At 38.8% G+C, this 16,231-nt stretch overlaps 1 protein-coding gene across 5 annotated transcripts in view; it reads right to left on the reverse strand.

Moving 5' to 3' along the window:
* Positions 1–16,231, reverse strand: part of KHDRBS2 (KH RNA binding domain containing, signal transduction associated 2) — a 356,153-nt gene that overhangs the window by 63,789 nt on the left and 276,133 nt on the right. For all 5 annotated transcript variants that reach the window (XR_008972741.1, XR_008972740.1, XR_008972739.1 and 2 more), the window contains one exon: positions 2,365–2,447. Coding sequence is in view for 2 of the 5 variants with exons in the window: in XM_057414012.1 (XP_057269995.1) it covers positions 2,365–2,447 (83 nt within the window). In the remaining 3 variants the exon portion in view is untranslated. The remainder of the gene's footprint in view (positions 1–2,364; positions 2,448–16,231) is intronic.

Consider the following 16,231-nt stretch of genomic DNA (forward strand, 5'->3'; position numbering starts at 1 on the left):
AAGTGCCTTGAATACAGCTTGCGTTCAGGCCACCCATGCCATCCTATGCCATCCCATGCCATCCCATCCCATCCATCATCTGTCTGTGCCCTCACCCCAACAGTTTTCTATTTGAAGCAATGACGAAAGCAAGGTTTGCTCAACATGGATGGTGAACCAGTCGGTAGTTTAACCTCTCTAATGACTTCAAAATTTATTCCTTTACAGGCCCTGAAAAGTTAGTGGAAACTCTGCTCTTCATGTGAACTGAAATCTTGGCGCTCTGTATTGAGCCACTAACAATTTTTTCTCATCTGCTTTAGAATTTCAGTCAATCCCTGCAGAGGGCAGTAATGATATTTTTCTCACTGAGCACAGACATAGACTGCAAGTTTTTATTATTTTTTTTTTTTTGTGTAAATCACACACTGGGTAAGATGAGTAAGTACTCTGAAGCAATACTAACTGTCTTTGCTGGGTGTGCACATGCTACGTCTTACTCATATGACTGGAGTATAATAATAACCAAGATCTGAGATGATCTAGATGTATGCACTTTCTTGATAAGCCAAATATTTTGGTCATGCAATTTCATTTTTTATATTATTCTGGCTAAGTAGGGAGGCACTTCTGTGAAGCTAAATGGCCAATAAGGAACGGAAATCCAAATTGCATATCTAACGGTCCACTTGTTCTTTAAATCTTTGAAATGAGACGTGTGTTGTTCCAAAAGTTCCCTCTTTGAAATCAATAGTCTACTTGCAGCATTCAGCATCACTCGACATGGATGACTGTGTTGTGCCATATATTACAAAAAGGAATCTTTTAGTTGCGGATTTTAACAGATTAGATATTGTGGATGTTAGTAGAAAATAAATCTGATTACTAAACTTAACAGCTGTTTAATTCACAAAATTATGTGACTAAGTTTTGTTTTTTGAGTCAGATTATCACTGCCAGTTCTAGCTGGATTACAATACACTCAAACTTGATATATTTGTCATTTAGTTGCCTGGGACATCAACTTGCAAAGAAATTACAGGTTAATTCAGATGATATAAAGCAATGTCATAGGAAAGAGATTTCCAACTAATTATTATTTTTACACCGAATGCAATATCTCCTGTGACGATTCATGACTTTAGCAAAAGATGAGATGAATTCTTTTCAAAAAGTTGGAGGACATTTGACAAGAATACCTACCTGCACAATGTCATGATGGGTGCAGCTAGTAATGTATAATTACTTAAAAGTGTTGTCAGAGTACACTTGATAGGGTTCACATTTAGGTGTGACAAACACTTTTAAATATACTTCACTGGTTATAAAAATACTTATGAAGTATTTTTTTTTTTTTTTTGCAGCTCAAGTACCACTCACTACAGCAGTTCAGGAGCTGATTATAATTCTGACAGGCATTTTCATCAGCACAGCATTCAACAGAGAAGATGGTTAAACAAAAAACTAGCTAAGGTCTTCTGGTCTTTGGAGTGCAGAACCCTCCATTTATACATTGCTTCCTTGCCCTTGAGAATCACACTAACTCACTTAAAATCTGTGCCTTGTTAAAATTTCATTTGCCCCTCCACAACCTTATATGTACTCTTAGCAACCCATAAGCGCATTTCCTGAATAATTGGCTGAAGCACCCTTTTATCCTTCAGTTTAACTGTGAAAAAGATATCAATCCATATTCATAAACATGGACCAACTGTATTGGTCCATGTATGTATGAGTGTGTGGTGTACGAGTAGATAAAAACCAGTCATTTTTGTTGCCTCATTTTAGTGACACAAATCACAAGAGATATGAATGCAATTTTCTCTGTTATCGCACAGAATAAGGGCAAAAATTTCCAAATTTATCAATCCTGAGAATTGCTGAGAAAGTAACTGGCTGAAAACAGGTACTCTCGGCCTTAACTTTAGTCATGCAGTTCCCTTCTATAGTTTGCCTTGATGGTGAATGACAACCGCTGGCAGGTATTTACCATCATAATTATTTGGGGTTTTTTATTTCCTTCTGGTTTTGCTCAAAACATTGTAAAAGCCATAAATATTAGATGGCCTTGACAACTTCATAGTAGCAAAAGCAAAAAAATTGCACAAAGAAGTTCAGAATGACATCAGATCAGGAAATGATGTAATGACCTGCTTTAGAAAAAATACACTTTATGTGTACAAATTTAAAAGCATAGCTATTTGTATTTTTGCTTCATCTGAATAATTGTGCATATGAACTGATTCCCATTATTACTTTTGACAGATTTTTAAAGTACTGAGATTTTATAGAATTTAGTATGGAAAATAAAACTGGAAATTTACATGAAATGCTGAGGAAACAAAATGTACTTTGAAAAATTCATGTATAAGTACAAATACTTACCTTTGTGTTTGGGTGGCATAACTGTTATCATATGCCTCATAGTTTGGTTCGTCATATTCACCTCCATATCCATCATCATATCCCTAAGGGAAAAACAGAACGCCACAGCTTAGAAGAGAGATAAATCAAAGTATATTATCAACTTGTAATTTGTGTCAACATATACATACTATGCTTGCCCCATATTATGTAAAACATGCAGCCTACTGATGAGATTTGTGATTTGTGAAAAACAACATGTACATTGCAAGGGTAAAAAATTTCATTATTCACTTAACAACTTGCCTTATTCATTGATAAACTGTGGTGTCCAAACCACAGTGCTTCAGTGGGATCTACGTAGAAAACTGATGAATGATAATAAAAACAATGATTTCTTATTTTTTATATAAACGGTTTGATAAATACCTATAGATGAAATGCAAAAATGGCAGGAAAAATATATTGACTGTAAAACATTATTAAGAATTTTATTGTGATAGGATCATAATCTTCAGTGTATTTAACACTCCCCCAACCTGTGAGAAAAAAATTTGTGCATGTTTGTGAAGGAAGCAATGGATTATAATTTTTTATAAATATGTTACAGTAAGCACTTTTTCCTTCATTGAGCATCCCACTCTCTTTAAAGGCATGCTTTTCTGTGACGAGTTAATGAAGACTTTAATGCAGATTTCTCCCATCTTACTTAGGGCTCCTAACTGAAGAGCTCAGACAAATGCTCTGTCTGCCTAAGCTAGAGAAACACAAGTAACTTCAGAAGGTAGTTCAGCTCATCTAATGCCTGAATCTTCTACTGAGGGTGCAGTGGGCAATTATGATCCGTTGTAGCTTCCTCTGAACCAAGGAGTGCGCAGGAATCAGAAAATAAAAAAAAAAATATTTAATCCAGTGGATAACTTTTGATATGCTGTTTTCATAGAACAGAGTAGGCAAAAAAATGCTGCATGGAAACAGTTTTTTCTCTCTAAATTTTGGGAGCCAGTATTTTTAGTTAAATAGAAACCAAACATTTTGTAGTCACAATAAAAATTTCCTGTTATAGGAAGTGCCAAAGGAAATAGAGGGCTTAAAAATCTTAGACTCAATATTAATTACACCAGAAGGCAATTTGTTTTTGTTTTTTTTTTTTTTCTTGCAACCTATGTAAAGTTTAGCTAGCTTGGGCTAGAAGGCACAGCATGAGGCAGCTCCAAAATAACAGCAGCCCAATAACAATTACTCTGGTACAATATCATAACCACACAAAGTACAGAATCAGTTTGTTGATTCATTATTTCTGGTAATTAAACTCTGTAATGGTATCGAACTAAACTTCACTGGTACACCTAATTTAAGTAAAACATAAAATGAAGATATATTAGTTATGTCTGATCAGGTCAAGCACATTAAATATACTTCTCCTTGTGGTCTCCCACCCAGCAGTGAGGGTGAGTGTGGATTCCAGGTGGGAGTTTTCACCCTTGAGGGGTGCTGCATGGCCTAAAAGAAGGACAGGACTTTGGATGGTGACTACTTCTTAGGCATTCACATCAGTTTGCAGTAAGGGAAAGCTTTTCTTGAGGGAGAGGGAGAGTCCTGTTTTGGGGAACAGCCTTTCCCAGAATTTGAAGTGTTCAAAAACCTCATCTTCCATTTTAGGTGGAAGCTCATCAGTTTGACTTGTCTTCATTAATATAAACTCAGAGCAAAAAGTACAGTTAAACACCTATCCCTGCAGACTACAGCGACATATTTAACGTCATTCAGCTAAATACACAATCTTGCTTCTGGGGACAGGATAAGAGAAACAATGAACCACAGAAGATAGATGTTAGTCACATTGATCAGTATGCTACTGGGTGGGATCCTGCTATTGTGAAGATGAGGGTGATGCAAATTCCTGTATAAAGCTGAGTAGCTAGAGGAAAGACATTTCAGCATGCTTATGCACCACATGAGAGAACAGGAAGGGCAACAATTACGAATTAGTTTTCTCAGTTTCTTGATGCCTGAGGTGGATTAATGTTCAGCACCAGCAGGGCAGAGAACACTTGTTAATATCTGACATTTCTGTGGGTTCATGTTACAGATTGTAACAGCCTCCCTGAAGGCTCAGAGCGGGTCAATACAGTGCAAATGGTTCAAGTGGAATGGTTGGAAAACAGAAGAAAAATGCATAATGTATCTATAATAAAGAAAAAATATTTTCTGGATTATGTTTTCTTATTTGTGTCCACCTGTATCAGAATTATCTTCTAATACTACAGGTGAACTATTTCTGCAAAGTACATACTAGCTTTTTTTTTTTTTTTTGACACCCTTGTCCCAAAGAAGCCTTTAGGCATCTAGAATTGAGATCCAAACCAGCTCCTTTCACATCCTTGAAGTGCCTCAAACTTCTCTTTAACCTTCATCTCCCCAGAACCTACAACTTTAATGTTTGAAAGTATTTCTTCCATGCACATTTTGAGAGATGAAATACTCAGGTCTCATGTAGATCCTGTTAAGATCCAGAAGCTACAAATTTGAGGATGTTCAAATTCACATATTCTACACTGTGTGTGTGGTGAGGAGAGCGCTTCCAAGAGCAGTTCTATATAAATCCTGAGACCATAACCCAGGATGCCCTCTCCAAATGCATTGCAATCTTTTAATTCGCAATAGAGTCAGACTCCTTCATGCGCTCTCTAGGTCTGTTAGTTCTCTTATTAAAGCCAAACCAACCATATTAAACTGATAAACACTCTGTATACGTATGCTGATAGGAACAGAGCTGTCCTCTTAGACAATCTAAGTTACTAGTGCTATATCACCACTTCACTGAAGGAAAAAGGATTGATTACCCACACTGTAGTTTTTTGAATGTGACTTTCTTCTTCTGTAATTTCTATAATTTCATTTATTTCACCAGAAATCTTCACATATGTTTAACAAACCATCCACCCTGTAAGCTGTAATTCCTTTTAATTGAGGTCTGTGCTTTTCAAGCAGAAATCTCAGGTAAAGTGACTTTGGACATGATCTGATCAATGTCTGCCACTGGAGAATCCACCTCCACTCTCATCAGACTATTAGAATTGTATACAAAGTTGATAGGGTCAAGCCACCTGGTTTCAGTGGAAGGGAGGAAAGCACTTCCCTAAATCTTCACAATTCTTTGAAGAGGTCAATGAGAGCACAGACAGGCAGGACCTGAGGAGAAACAGGTTCCTCTGAACCTTTGAAGTTACTGATGAGGTTTAATTTTCAAGGCTACCCAAGAGGTTGGGGTTGGTTGCCTGGGAAGACTTTTCCTCTGTGAGGAGACTTTTTACACATGGTAGCTGCCACCACTCAGAAGAAAAAATCTTACTGGAATGAACTGAAGAATATGAAACAAGAGGAACTGCTAGAAATAGTCAAAGGCAAACTGATAACCATTTCTAGGGTAGGATTTTATGCCAAGGTATTTTTAGCTCAGGTATTTCTAATTAAAATATCTTTCTGAAACATAAGAAAAAGACCTCTTTACTTTGTGTCAGGGGAAAGGAAAGTGAGTCTTTCAATGACTAGGATTTGCTCTGGCCTTACAGTGCTACATCCTTAACCAAAGATGAAGGAACAAAAGGCTAACAATGTTTATTAAAAAATCTGGATGATTTTTAGGGGGTTTGGTATAGTTTAGAATTAAAAAAGAATAAATAATAAAAAAGGAAAATATTAAAATATAGCTAAATTAAAAAAAAAAGTGAAAATGAACATATTTAAGTATCACAGCAGCCTTATCAGAAGGGCGCCTACAAGGATGCTGGAGAGGGACTCTTCATTAGGGACTGTAGTGATAGGACAAGGGGTAATGGGTTCAAACTCAAACAGGGGAAGTTTAGATTGGATATAAGGAAGAAGTTCTTTACTGTGAGGGTGGTGAGGCACTGGAATGGGTTGCCCAAAGAAGTGGTATCCCAGTGCCATCCCTGGCAGTGTTCAAGGCCAGGTTGGACAGAGCCTTGGGTGACATGGTCTAGTTCGAGGCAACCCTGCCCGTGGCAGGGGGGTTGAAACTAGTTGATGGACCTTTGCAACCCAAACCATTCTGTGATTCTATGATTTACGAGTCTTTGCCTACAATGTGAAGACAGGAAAAACTCTCTGAAGAATCCCAGAATAGCACATAAACTTAGCATTTTTGAACACTCCAGGAGCAAATACACACTACTCTATCACTGATAAAAAGAAATTGTAGTCAGGAAAAAAGGGATGTAGAAGAATAAAAGGGACATAATTGGAAAAAAAGCTTATATTCTACTACCTGAGAAAATGTTAAGTATCAATTTGATTCAATGCCCAAGGCATCATTGAGAAAGATTTATTTCTTTAGATTTACTCAAATCCTCTCCGAGTTTCAGATGCTGAAACAAATATTAGATACACAAACAAATATCATCAGTAACAAGGGTATCATAACCTAATGCAAACCGATCTCTTTAAACATGAATTTCCTACTTAATGTTAAAATCCTACTTCACACAATAACAGCCCACACTCAAATGCAGCAAGTTTAAATCACCTCTTCTCTGAATAGCCTTGGAAAATAGAATTTTCACAGCATGCTCTGAAAAATGGTAGGCTTCCACTCTGGGAAACCTAGGATGAAATAATTCTAATAGTTCTAATGAAAAGTCACAATATTTTATGTATGCCTTGGTAATACTTGATAAAATACTTTGCAAGGAAGTAAAAATTATTTTTATATATATAAGATAGCCCAACTCCTTCTAAAGTAGCTAACTGCAAAATATCTAGACTTTTTTATTAAAAAAAAAAAAAAGCAAATCACAAATAACAGTAAATCATAGTAAATTGAGTTATATACCTCTATCTGCAACTCTAAGTAAACCCAGTTGTTTCCCAGTAAAAGGAGCCTTTGTAGTCTCCACTATTTCCTTTTCCTTCACTCTCTTTTCTATTGTGACTTGTCCACATCTGTATTTTCTCACACGTTCTTACCACTTTAGTTTAGAAGGCTAAAAGCCAGTTACCTACCACTAACCTAGCAAGGAATTCCCATAAGAATCACAGGGTAGAAATAAAACATTTTTAGAGGGTAATTCATCCCACATACTTTTGACACCTATTTGAGAACAAGCTGAATTGCTCTCCAAATGAGAACTTTCTTTCCAGTGTACTATAAACAAACAGAACCTGGGGCAGATGTATTAAATTTAGATAACTAACCTTTAGGTACATACACTAGTTCATCGTTTGAAGGAATTTATTGCTCAGAGAAAGCTGAGCTTGTAAAAATCAGTGCTGCTACACTTTAATTTTGAAGCAACCTGAGACCCAGAATGCAATCAGAACACTGTGAATGATGTGTGGGGAGGGGTGGGATTGTCAGAATAGCATCTCAAGCAGATGGCATTCTCTTCAGGCATCTCAGATAGTGTCAAATGTGACTGATCATACACCTGTAACTCAGGAATTGCTAATGACTATGGAATTTAAGTCACACTTCTTTTACTGTATATGGGACACTTGAGAGAAAATAGAGAAAAACATCTTGGAAGCATTCTGTTCCCAGATGCATGACTTGACTAGTCATACTGCCCGTTTAGCTTAATTAAGATTTTCCTGAAGAGATGATTAAATCATCATAGCTATTATACTTGGACCTGTACTGCTGTCACTTCCTTCTCTAGTGGTTCCTTTTAAAAAAATGTGGCAGACAGTGCCATCACAGTGTGTTCACAGTGATCCATGAGAGCTGAGCTCTCTAGAGTGCTGCAAAGGGAAGAACTTGCCTTCCATCACTCCTGAGTTTGGTGCTAAGTCCTCAGGTCATTCTAAGGTGGGGCAGCTCTGAGTGGGTGTAGAGGAACACATCTCAATATGTTAATTCTATGCAATTTACTCAAATAGCAATTTCCCTTTACCAACTACAAAGAGGACTAAAACCCGTAATTACTTTAAATTTGGATTATGCAATGTTGAAAACCTGCAGTTGGAGTAGATGAATCTCACTGAAGTACCTGGGAAGTTAGTTTGTTGCTAAGCAAGGATTCCCACAATCATAATTTATGCCTAGAAACTGAAATCCTGACTAAATTATTCCATTAGTATGTATGCCTGCTATTATACCTGGCCTTGGGTTCTTCAGCTATTCCTCCAGGGTCAGAAAGAAAAACTAGATATTATCAATTTGTTGAAGATGATATTTATCCCCTGCACTAGTGAGATCTACCAAGCATTTTGAAGATGAACTGAAAGACAATTAAGCGGCACTATATCCATCAAAGTGATAAATAATAGTAGTAAAAATAACATTGAAATTAAAATGGGAATACTAATCAGTTGAAAAATCAGAGCATTATGTTACGGACTTCATAAATGCAATATATAAACTAGAGGCTACAGTGCTGAGACAACCCCATGTAGATGTGCTTGCCAAAGGCAATGAAGTAATCTTAACAAATTCAACATCTTAATGAAATCAGTCTTATTCTTCACGTACCAGCAATGGGAACACCTTTATAACTGAATAGTAAACCAGAAGTGAACAAGTTTTATATAGTCATGGAAATATGATTGAAATTTCAGTATAATCACAGCCACCGAAATTATGCAGATTCAAAGCAGGGAACATAAATGAGCTATTCATGTCGTCATATTTCAACAGACTAAAAGCAAACCTTGAACAATTAGGGTAATAAGAATGAGTCAAACTAAACAAGTTTACCACCCAGAAGTCCTAAAATTGATTGTATGCAGAATAAAAATAGGGCTGGAGCCACAGAAGCATGTAGCTGTGCAGTGCCAAAGCAGTGGCAGAAAACAGAATCTCAGATACTTCAAGAAATTGCTGAGTACTCTCCTAAACATAGGCTTAGGTTTCTCCCACTCCTCCCCTTACCCCCTTTCCCTAATTTTCTAACTAAATATAAAATGAATAAATAACACTTAAAATACATTTTGGTGTACTGAAAAAGAAAAGCAGAATGGAATTAATATGTAAAAGAAAACCTAGTAGAAATGAGACTTTCGTATCACATAAATGACATTGAAATGAAAGATTTACTTTTCACATGAACTGAAATTAATAGAGTTGAAAGCAGCCTTTGGCTGCCAAGGGAGGATGGGCTGTAATACACCCGCTGTTGGTTTTAATCTCTACCATATCTTTCTCCTTCCAACACTTCAAGCAAAGCAGATGGTTAAATCCTTGTGCATCCTGATGCTCCGCTAGCTGTATAACCAATAGATGGAGCAGACATAAAATCTGTCTATGGAGCAATAAGATTTCTTGTATCATTGACACAGGAATCAGTGCAAGTATCTACTAAGCACTGACAATTCTGTCTGCATTTAGCAAGTTATCGATGGTTGAAAGCATTTCACAACAGTTTGACTTGCTAGACACAATGCCTTAAAAGCAAACCATTTAAACCTTAAATAAGCTTTACTATAACATAGGAAATGAAATTTCCAGGTCTTGAATGCTTGACAATTCGAAGGAGTTCTCCTATTTTTTCCCAACCCATGAAAACTGTACTACTGGGTCCATCTCAGAGCTTGTAAATGTGCAAGTAAATGCTGAGGTACCAGCAAAGAGCAGAAATGCTTTGACAAGTGCTTTACAGGACTCTGACCTGCGTTGAATTTTAAATCAAACTTCACTCTGATATATTATTAATGCTGGAAATAGGCAGATTAAATACAACTTGACCAAATGCAAGATAATGCGCACTTGCAAATGCATCCTCAAATTCTATGAACTGCCCATGCCTCTGAATTTACAAAATTCCTTCAGGAAAAGACTTGGTGTCATGATTAACAGCTAGGAGATCTGTCCACTTCTACTGCAGCATTAAAGAAAAAAGCTCTACAAAAATAGCCTTACATTTTCTATTGCAAGAAAGGAAAATACATAGGTTAATTCTCTGTGCAATCCCATTGTTTTTGATCTGTTTTTACCCTCTATTTAAATATATTTAACGGTTAACAATTCCATTAATTAATAATTCAAGATAGTAAAAAACCTTCACAGTGGAATTAGAGACAAAATAGTTTAAAGTGCTCAAAATAACACAGCAAATATTTATTTATCCTGAGCATATATGACAGCTCAGGCATTAATGTTGGAATCTTTATATCTTAATCTTTGCCAGACACCCTCCACCTTTTTCAAAATTACATCTCTTGCTGAATCAAATTCCAGCTGCCCTAGATTGTTACAAAGATAGTTTATCACATATTTCCTAGAATCTAATTTCACAGAAAAAAATTCTGAAAATAAATTCAGACAGTATAATTTATGCATTTCCCATTATTTTATTCATTGCATAAATATTTTAACTCTTCTGTTTATTTTTCTTATCTTATAAAAGACCGTAAGACAGTATTTAGAAGACATAGCAATGGCCATTCTTATTTGTCATTATTTTAAGCCATACAGCTAAACAGTATTTCACCATGACACCTTTGATTTGTCAAGTTGCAACCTGAACAGCGTGTGTCATCAATTTATGTATTTGAACTGATCAAACTTTATTTAAAATTAAATTTTGAAGAGCTGGAATAATTAAACTTACTATGAAAAGCAGAAGTAGATTTTAAATTATGAACTATGAGGAAACTAAAACTTCAGTTGGTAACAGTTGCAGCACTGATGATGAACTGTTTTTCTGCTTATGACAATGATTAAACTTATTATACAAGTGCTGCTTACAGTGAATGCAGCAATGTTTGCACTGCTTCTGCTAATCATGTTTGAACGAATTTGTTCCTGGAAATTCCTCTTGGTCCTAAGCACTACACAGGAATAAAAAAAAAGTGCATACTCACAGCATCATCCTAACCGCAATATTTCATTTTCTAACAGATACTGGCAAATGAGGAAATATAGTTTAGCATGAGATATAAAATGGAAGGTTTAGAGGTAATGAAAAATTTTCATCTTGGTTTTAAGAGATACACAAGAAGAATCAACTTAACTAGCACAATTTTGTACAGGAATTACTGCAGAAAGGCCAGGTATAATTAAAAGCAAACATGCAGAATGTGATTGGACTTCTCATTTGTGAATATAATAATGAGCAAAACAGTAAGAAGTGGTTAATACTTATTGAGATACTTGTAAGTAGTCTTTAAATTGTTATTCCCTCAAGTTCAAGCATGCAATTAGAGAAATTAAGGACCAAAAAGAACAGATCATCTATTAGGAGTTCCTGTCAAATATGATTGCTCCTTTCAGCACATTTTCTAGTGCTTTCTCTAATCAAATTCTAAACACTGCAGTAGCAGGGATTCATTCATCAGTTCTCTTGGGAGACTGTGTGACAGCCTAATAGATCTTTGTGTCAGACACCTCTGCTAACTTTATCCCATATGACTAAATATATCTCACTCTACCAGTGAGAGGCATTCTCCCAACCCAGTAGTCTCAGATGTCTGTGTTCTATTATTCCATTTTATTTAAAAAATAATTATAAAGATTCAAAGTTAAACGCAATCCTAACACAGATATATACTTCTCAGCAGGTAGCACAGCAACAATCCAGAAGACCCAAATCTGCATAGAAACCTTATACAGGTCCCTTTCTTTTCCTTGGCTCCAGAAAACAGATATACCAGAAAAGATGTCCTGTTGTTTTTGGTCGTAGTGGATCAAGAGTGTCAAATACTACGACAAGCCCCCTAAAGTGAAAGCCTTCTAACCTAAGTGGCTCTCAGGTGCTGATAGATAACCTGCTTGAATTAAATACTTAAAGTCTGATGAAATATTATTCCATTAAAAATCAACCGAGAAAGTCACAGGAAGTCCATACAGAACTCAGAATATGGCTTTCATAGCAAGACACTCAGCTTACTCAGCAAGTTTTCATGCTGTTCACCAGATTGAATTTGCAGATTTTTAAGGTAATCGAAGTGATGCAAACGTGGATCACAATAACAAAATCCATACTAAATACAGAATGAAAACCCTGTTATTATGTATGGCACATTTCTAGTCTCTGATGCAGGCTGACTGTCATACTGCAAACAGGGATGCATCATGATCCCAGATTGTGGCAAGACACATGAAGGAAGGAGGAATAGTAAGAACAGTTTCCCTTATTGAATGCTACACTCTACCATGAACTGTAATCATGTTGGTTTAGCTTAGTCTTTACCTGTCAACTATCATTCATAGTTGATAATTCAGAAAATGGACCAGATATTTGATACATTAAATGAGTTAAGTGCATTAAAGACACAGAATCAGGGAAAGTTGACATATTGAAAACACTAAGTAGAGTCTCTAAGTTTATTCCTCTAATGTTTGCAAACAAATAAAAAGATAAAAAAAGCATGAGAAAAGGTAAAAAAGATCAACAGTCCTGTTCATTGAGAGACTATTCATCTCAGAACAGTGATTCTGACCTTTCCTGACATAGCCTGTCAAAAAAACAAAACAAAACAACACAAAAATGTTAAAAATATTGTTGGACTGCCAATCAGTCCAGTACTGATCTTTACTTATCATATAGAACTAGTAGTTCATGTCTAACAATACCTTTTCTACTCTAAATGCCCCAAGCGAGACACCAAAAGCAAAGCTCAGCAATCTTCTCAACCATGCCTAGGGCTGGATTCCAAAAGCTGCACAGATCATCCTTGGCCACGAGTGCTCCAGTTGTGCTGTCTACTGATGGTGTTCAACAGTGTAACTGAAAATGGATCTGGAGAATCTCAGTGTTTCTTTTAGTCCATCTCTTTAGCTTACAATTTAATTTTTACTAATACATCACAATTTTTTTTTCAACTATTTTAGTGCATTTACCAATCTAACAAGATTTTGGATACAGGAATATTTTAACATGCACTGAATCACAGAAAGCATAGAATCAGAGAATTAGGGTGAAATCGGTGTGCTCAGCTCGCTCCCTGAAATGCCTGTACACCAATGTGCGCAGCATGGGAAATAAGCAGGAGGAGTTGGAAACCTGTGTTAAGTCAGGAGACTATGATCTGGTGGCAATTACAGAGATGTGGTGGGACAGCTCACATGACTGGAATATAGTCATGGAGGGCTATGTCCTTTTCAGGAAAGACAGGCCAGCCAGGCGGGGTGGTGGGGTTGCTCTTTATGTGCGGGAGGAACTACAGTGCACTGAGTTCTGTCCAGGGACAGATGATGAGCGAGTTGAGAGTCTGTGGGTGAGAATTAAGGGGCAGGCTGGCAGGGGGGATACTGTTGTAGGTGTCTGTTACAGACCACCGGATCAGGGTGAGGATGTTGATGAGGCCTTCTACAGGCAGCTGAGAGCGGCCTCACAGTCACAGGCTGTGGTCGTCGTGGGGGATTTTAACTTCCCTGATGTTTGCTGGAAGGACCACTCGGCAACCCAGCCACAGTCCAGGAGGTTCCTCCAGTGTATGGATGATAACTTCCTCCTGCAAATGGTGGATGAGCCAACCAGGAGAGGAGCGCTGCTGGATCTCATCCTCACTAACAAGGAGGATCTGGTTGAAGCAGTAAGGGTTGAGGGCTGCCTTGGTTGCAGCGACCACGAGATGGTGGAGTTCAGGATCTTGTGTGGTAGGACTAGTAGAATACCAAGTAGAATTGCAACCCTGGACTTTCGCAGGGCACACTTTGGCCTTTTCAAGCAATTGCTAGGGGAAATCCCATGGGCAAGGCTGCTTGAAGGTAAAGGGGACCAAGATAGTTGGTTGACATTCAAGGACTGCTTTTTCCGTGCTCAAGATCGGAGCGTCCCGACACGTAGGAAGTCAAGGAAGAGGGCCAAGAGACCTGCGTGGCTAAATAGGGAATTGCTGGGTATGCTCAGGTGGAAGAGGAGAGTTTACAGGTCATGGAAGGAGGGGCTGGCCACTTGGGAGGAATATAAGGCTGCTGCTAGAGGATGTAGGAAGGCAGCTAGGAGGACTAAGGCATCCTTAGAATTAAACCTGGCAAGAAGGGTCAAGGACAGCAAAAAGAGCTTTTTCAAATACATGGCAGACAAAACTAACACCAGAGGCAATGTAGGCCCACTGATGAACGGGATGGGTGCCCTGGTGACGGAAGATACAGATATGGCAGAGTTACTGAATGCCTTCTTTGTCTCTGTCTACTCTGCTGCAGGCAGTCCTGAAGAGCCCTGTACCCCTGAGACATTAGATGAAGTCAGGTCGACGGAGCGGTTTGCCTTAGTCGATGAGGAATGGGTTAGAGATCAGTTGAGCAATCTGGACATCCATAAATCCATGGGTTCAGATGGGATGCACCCGCGGGTGCTGAGGGAAGTGGCGGAAGTCATTGCTAGACCACTCTCCATCATCTTTACCAAGTCTTGGGAAACGGGAGAGGTGCCTGAGGACTGGAGGAAAGCAAATGTCACTCCAGTCTTCAAAAAGCGCAAGAAGGAGGACCCGGGTAACTATAGACCGGTCAGCCTCACCTCCATCCCTGGGAAAGTGATGGAACACCTTATCCTTGGTACCATCTTAAGGCATATCAAGGATAAGAAGGTTATGAGGGGCAGTCAACATGGCTTCACCAGGGGGAAATCATGTTTGACCAATATCTTAGCCTTTTATGAGGAAATAACACGGTGGATGGATGATGGCAGAGCGGTGGATGTGGTCTACCTTGACTTCAGCAAAGCATTTGACACAGTCTCCCACAGCATCCTCACGGCTAAAATGAGGAAGTGTGGACTAGATGATCGGGTAGTGAAGTGGACTGCGAACTGGCTGAACGAGAGAAGCCAGAGAGTTGTAGTCTATGGGGCGGAGTCTAGTTGGAGGCCTGTAACTAGTGGAGTGCCTCAAGGGTCAGTACTGGGACCGGTATTATTTAATATATTCATCAATGATTTAGATGAGGGAATTGAGTGTACTATCAGCAAGTTTGCTGATGACGCTAAGCTGGGAGGAGTGGCTGACACGCCAGAAGGCTGAGCTGCCATCCAGCGAGACCTGGACAGGCTGGAGAGTTGGGCAGGGAGTAACTTGATGAAATATAACAAGGGAAAGTGTAGAGTCCTGCATCTGGGCAGGAACAACCCCAGGTTCCAGTATAGGTTGGGGAACGACCTGTTAGAGAGCAGTGTAGGGGAGAGGGACCTGGGGGTCCTAGTGGACGACAGGATGACCATGAGCCAACACTGTGCCCTTGTGGCTAAGAAGGCCAATGGCGTCCTGGGGTGTATTAGAAGGGCGGTGGTTAGTAGGTCGAGAGAGGTCCTCCTTCCCCTCTACTCTGCCCTGGTGAGACCGCATCTGGAGTATTGTGTCTAGTTCTGGGCCCCTCAGCTCAAGAAGGACAGGGAGCTGCTGGAGAGAGTCCAGCGCAGGGCAACGAAGATGATTAAGGGAGTGGAGCATCTCCCTTATGAGGAAAGACTGAGGGAGCTGGGTCTCTATAGTTTGGAGAAGAGGAGACTGAGGGGGGACCTTATAAGTGTCTATAAATATATAAAGGGGGAGTGTCACGAGGATGGAGCCAGGCTCTACTCGGTGGCAAACAATGATAGGACAAGGGGTAATGGGTACAAACTGGAACACAAGAGGTTCCACTTAAACTTGAGAAGAAACTTCTTCTCAGTGAGGGTGACAGAACACTGGAACAGGCTGCCCAGGGAGGTTGTGGAGTCTCCTTCCCTGGAGACATTCAAAACCCGCCTGGACACATTCCTGTGTAACATTATCTAGGTGTTCCTGCTCCGGCAGGGGGATTGGACTTGATGATCTTTTGAGGTCCCTTCCAATCTCTAGCATACTGTGATACTGTGATAGTGTGACTGCCCAGTCTACCACTAAACCATGTCACTAAGGGCCTCATCTACATTATTTTTAAACACTTCCAAGGATGGTGATTCTACCATATCCATCCTGTTCCAATGCCTGACTACCTTTTCAG

The sequence above is a fragment of the Pezoporus wallicus genome, unplaced genomic scaffold (assembly GCF_028554395.1).
Source record: "Pezoporus wallicus isolate ANWC-B61680 ecotype Strahan unplaced genomic scaffold, APGP_CSIRO_Pwel_v1 contig_6428, whole genome shotgun sequence".
In the NCBI taxonomy this organism is placed as follows: domain Eukaryota; kingdom Metazoa; phylum Chordata; class Aves; order Psittaciformes; family Psittacidae; genus Pezoporus; species Pezoporus wallicus.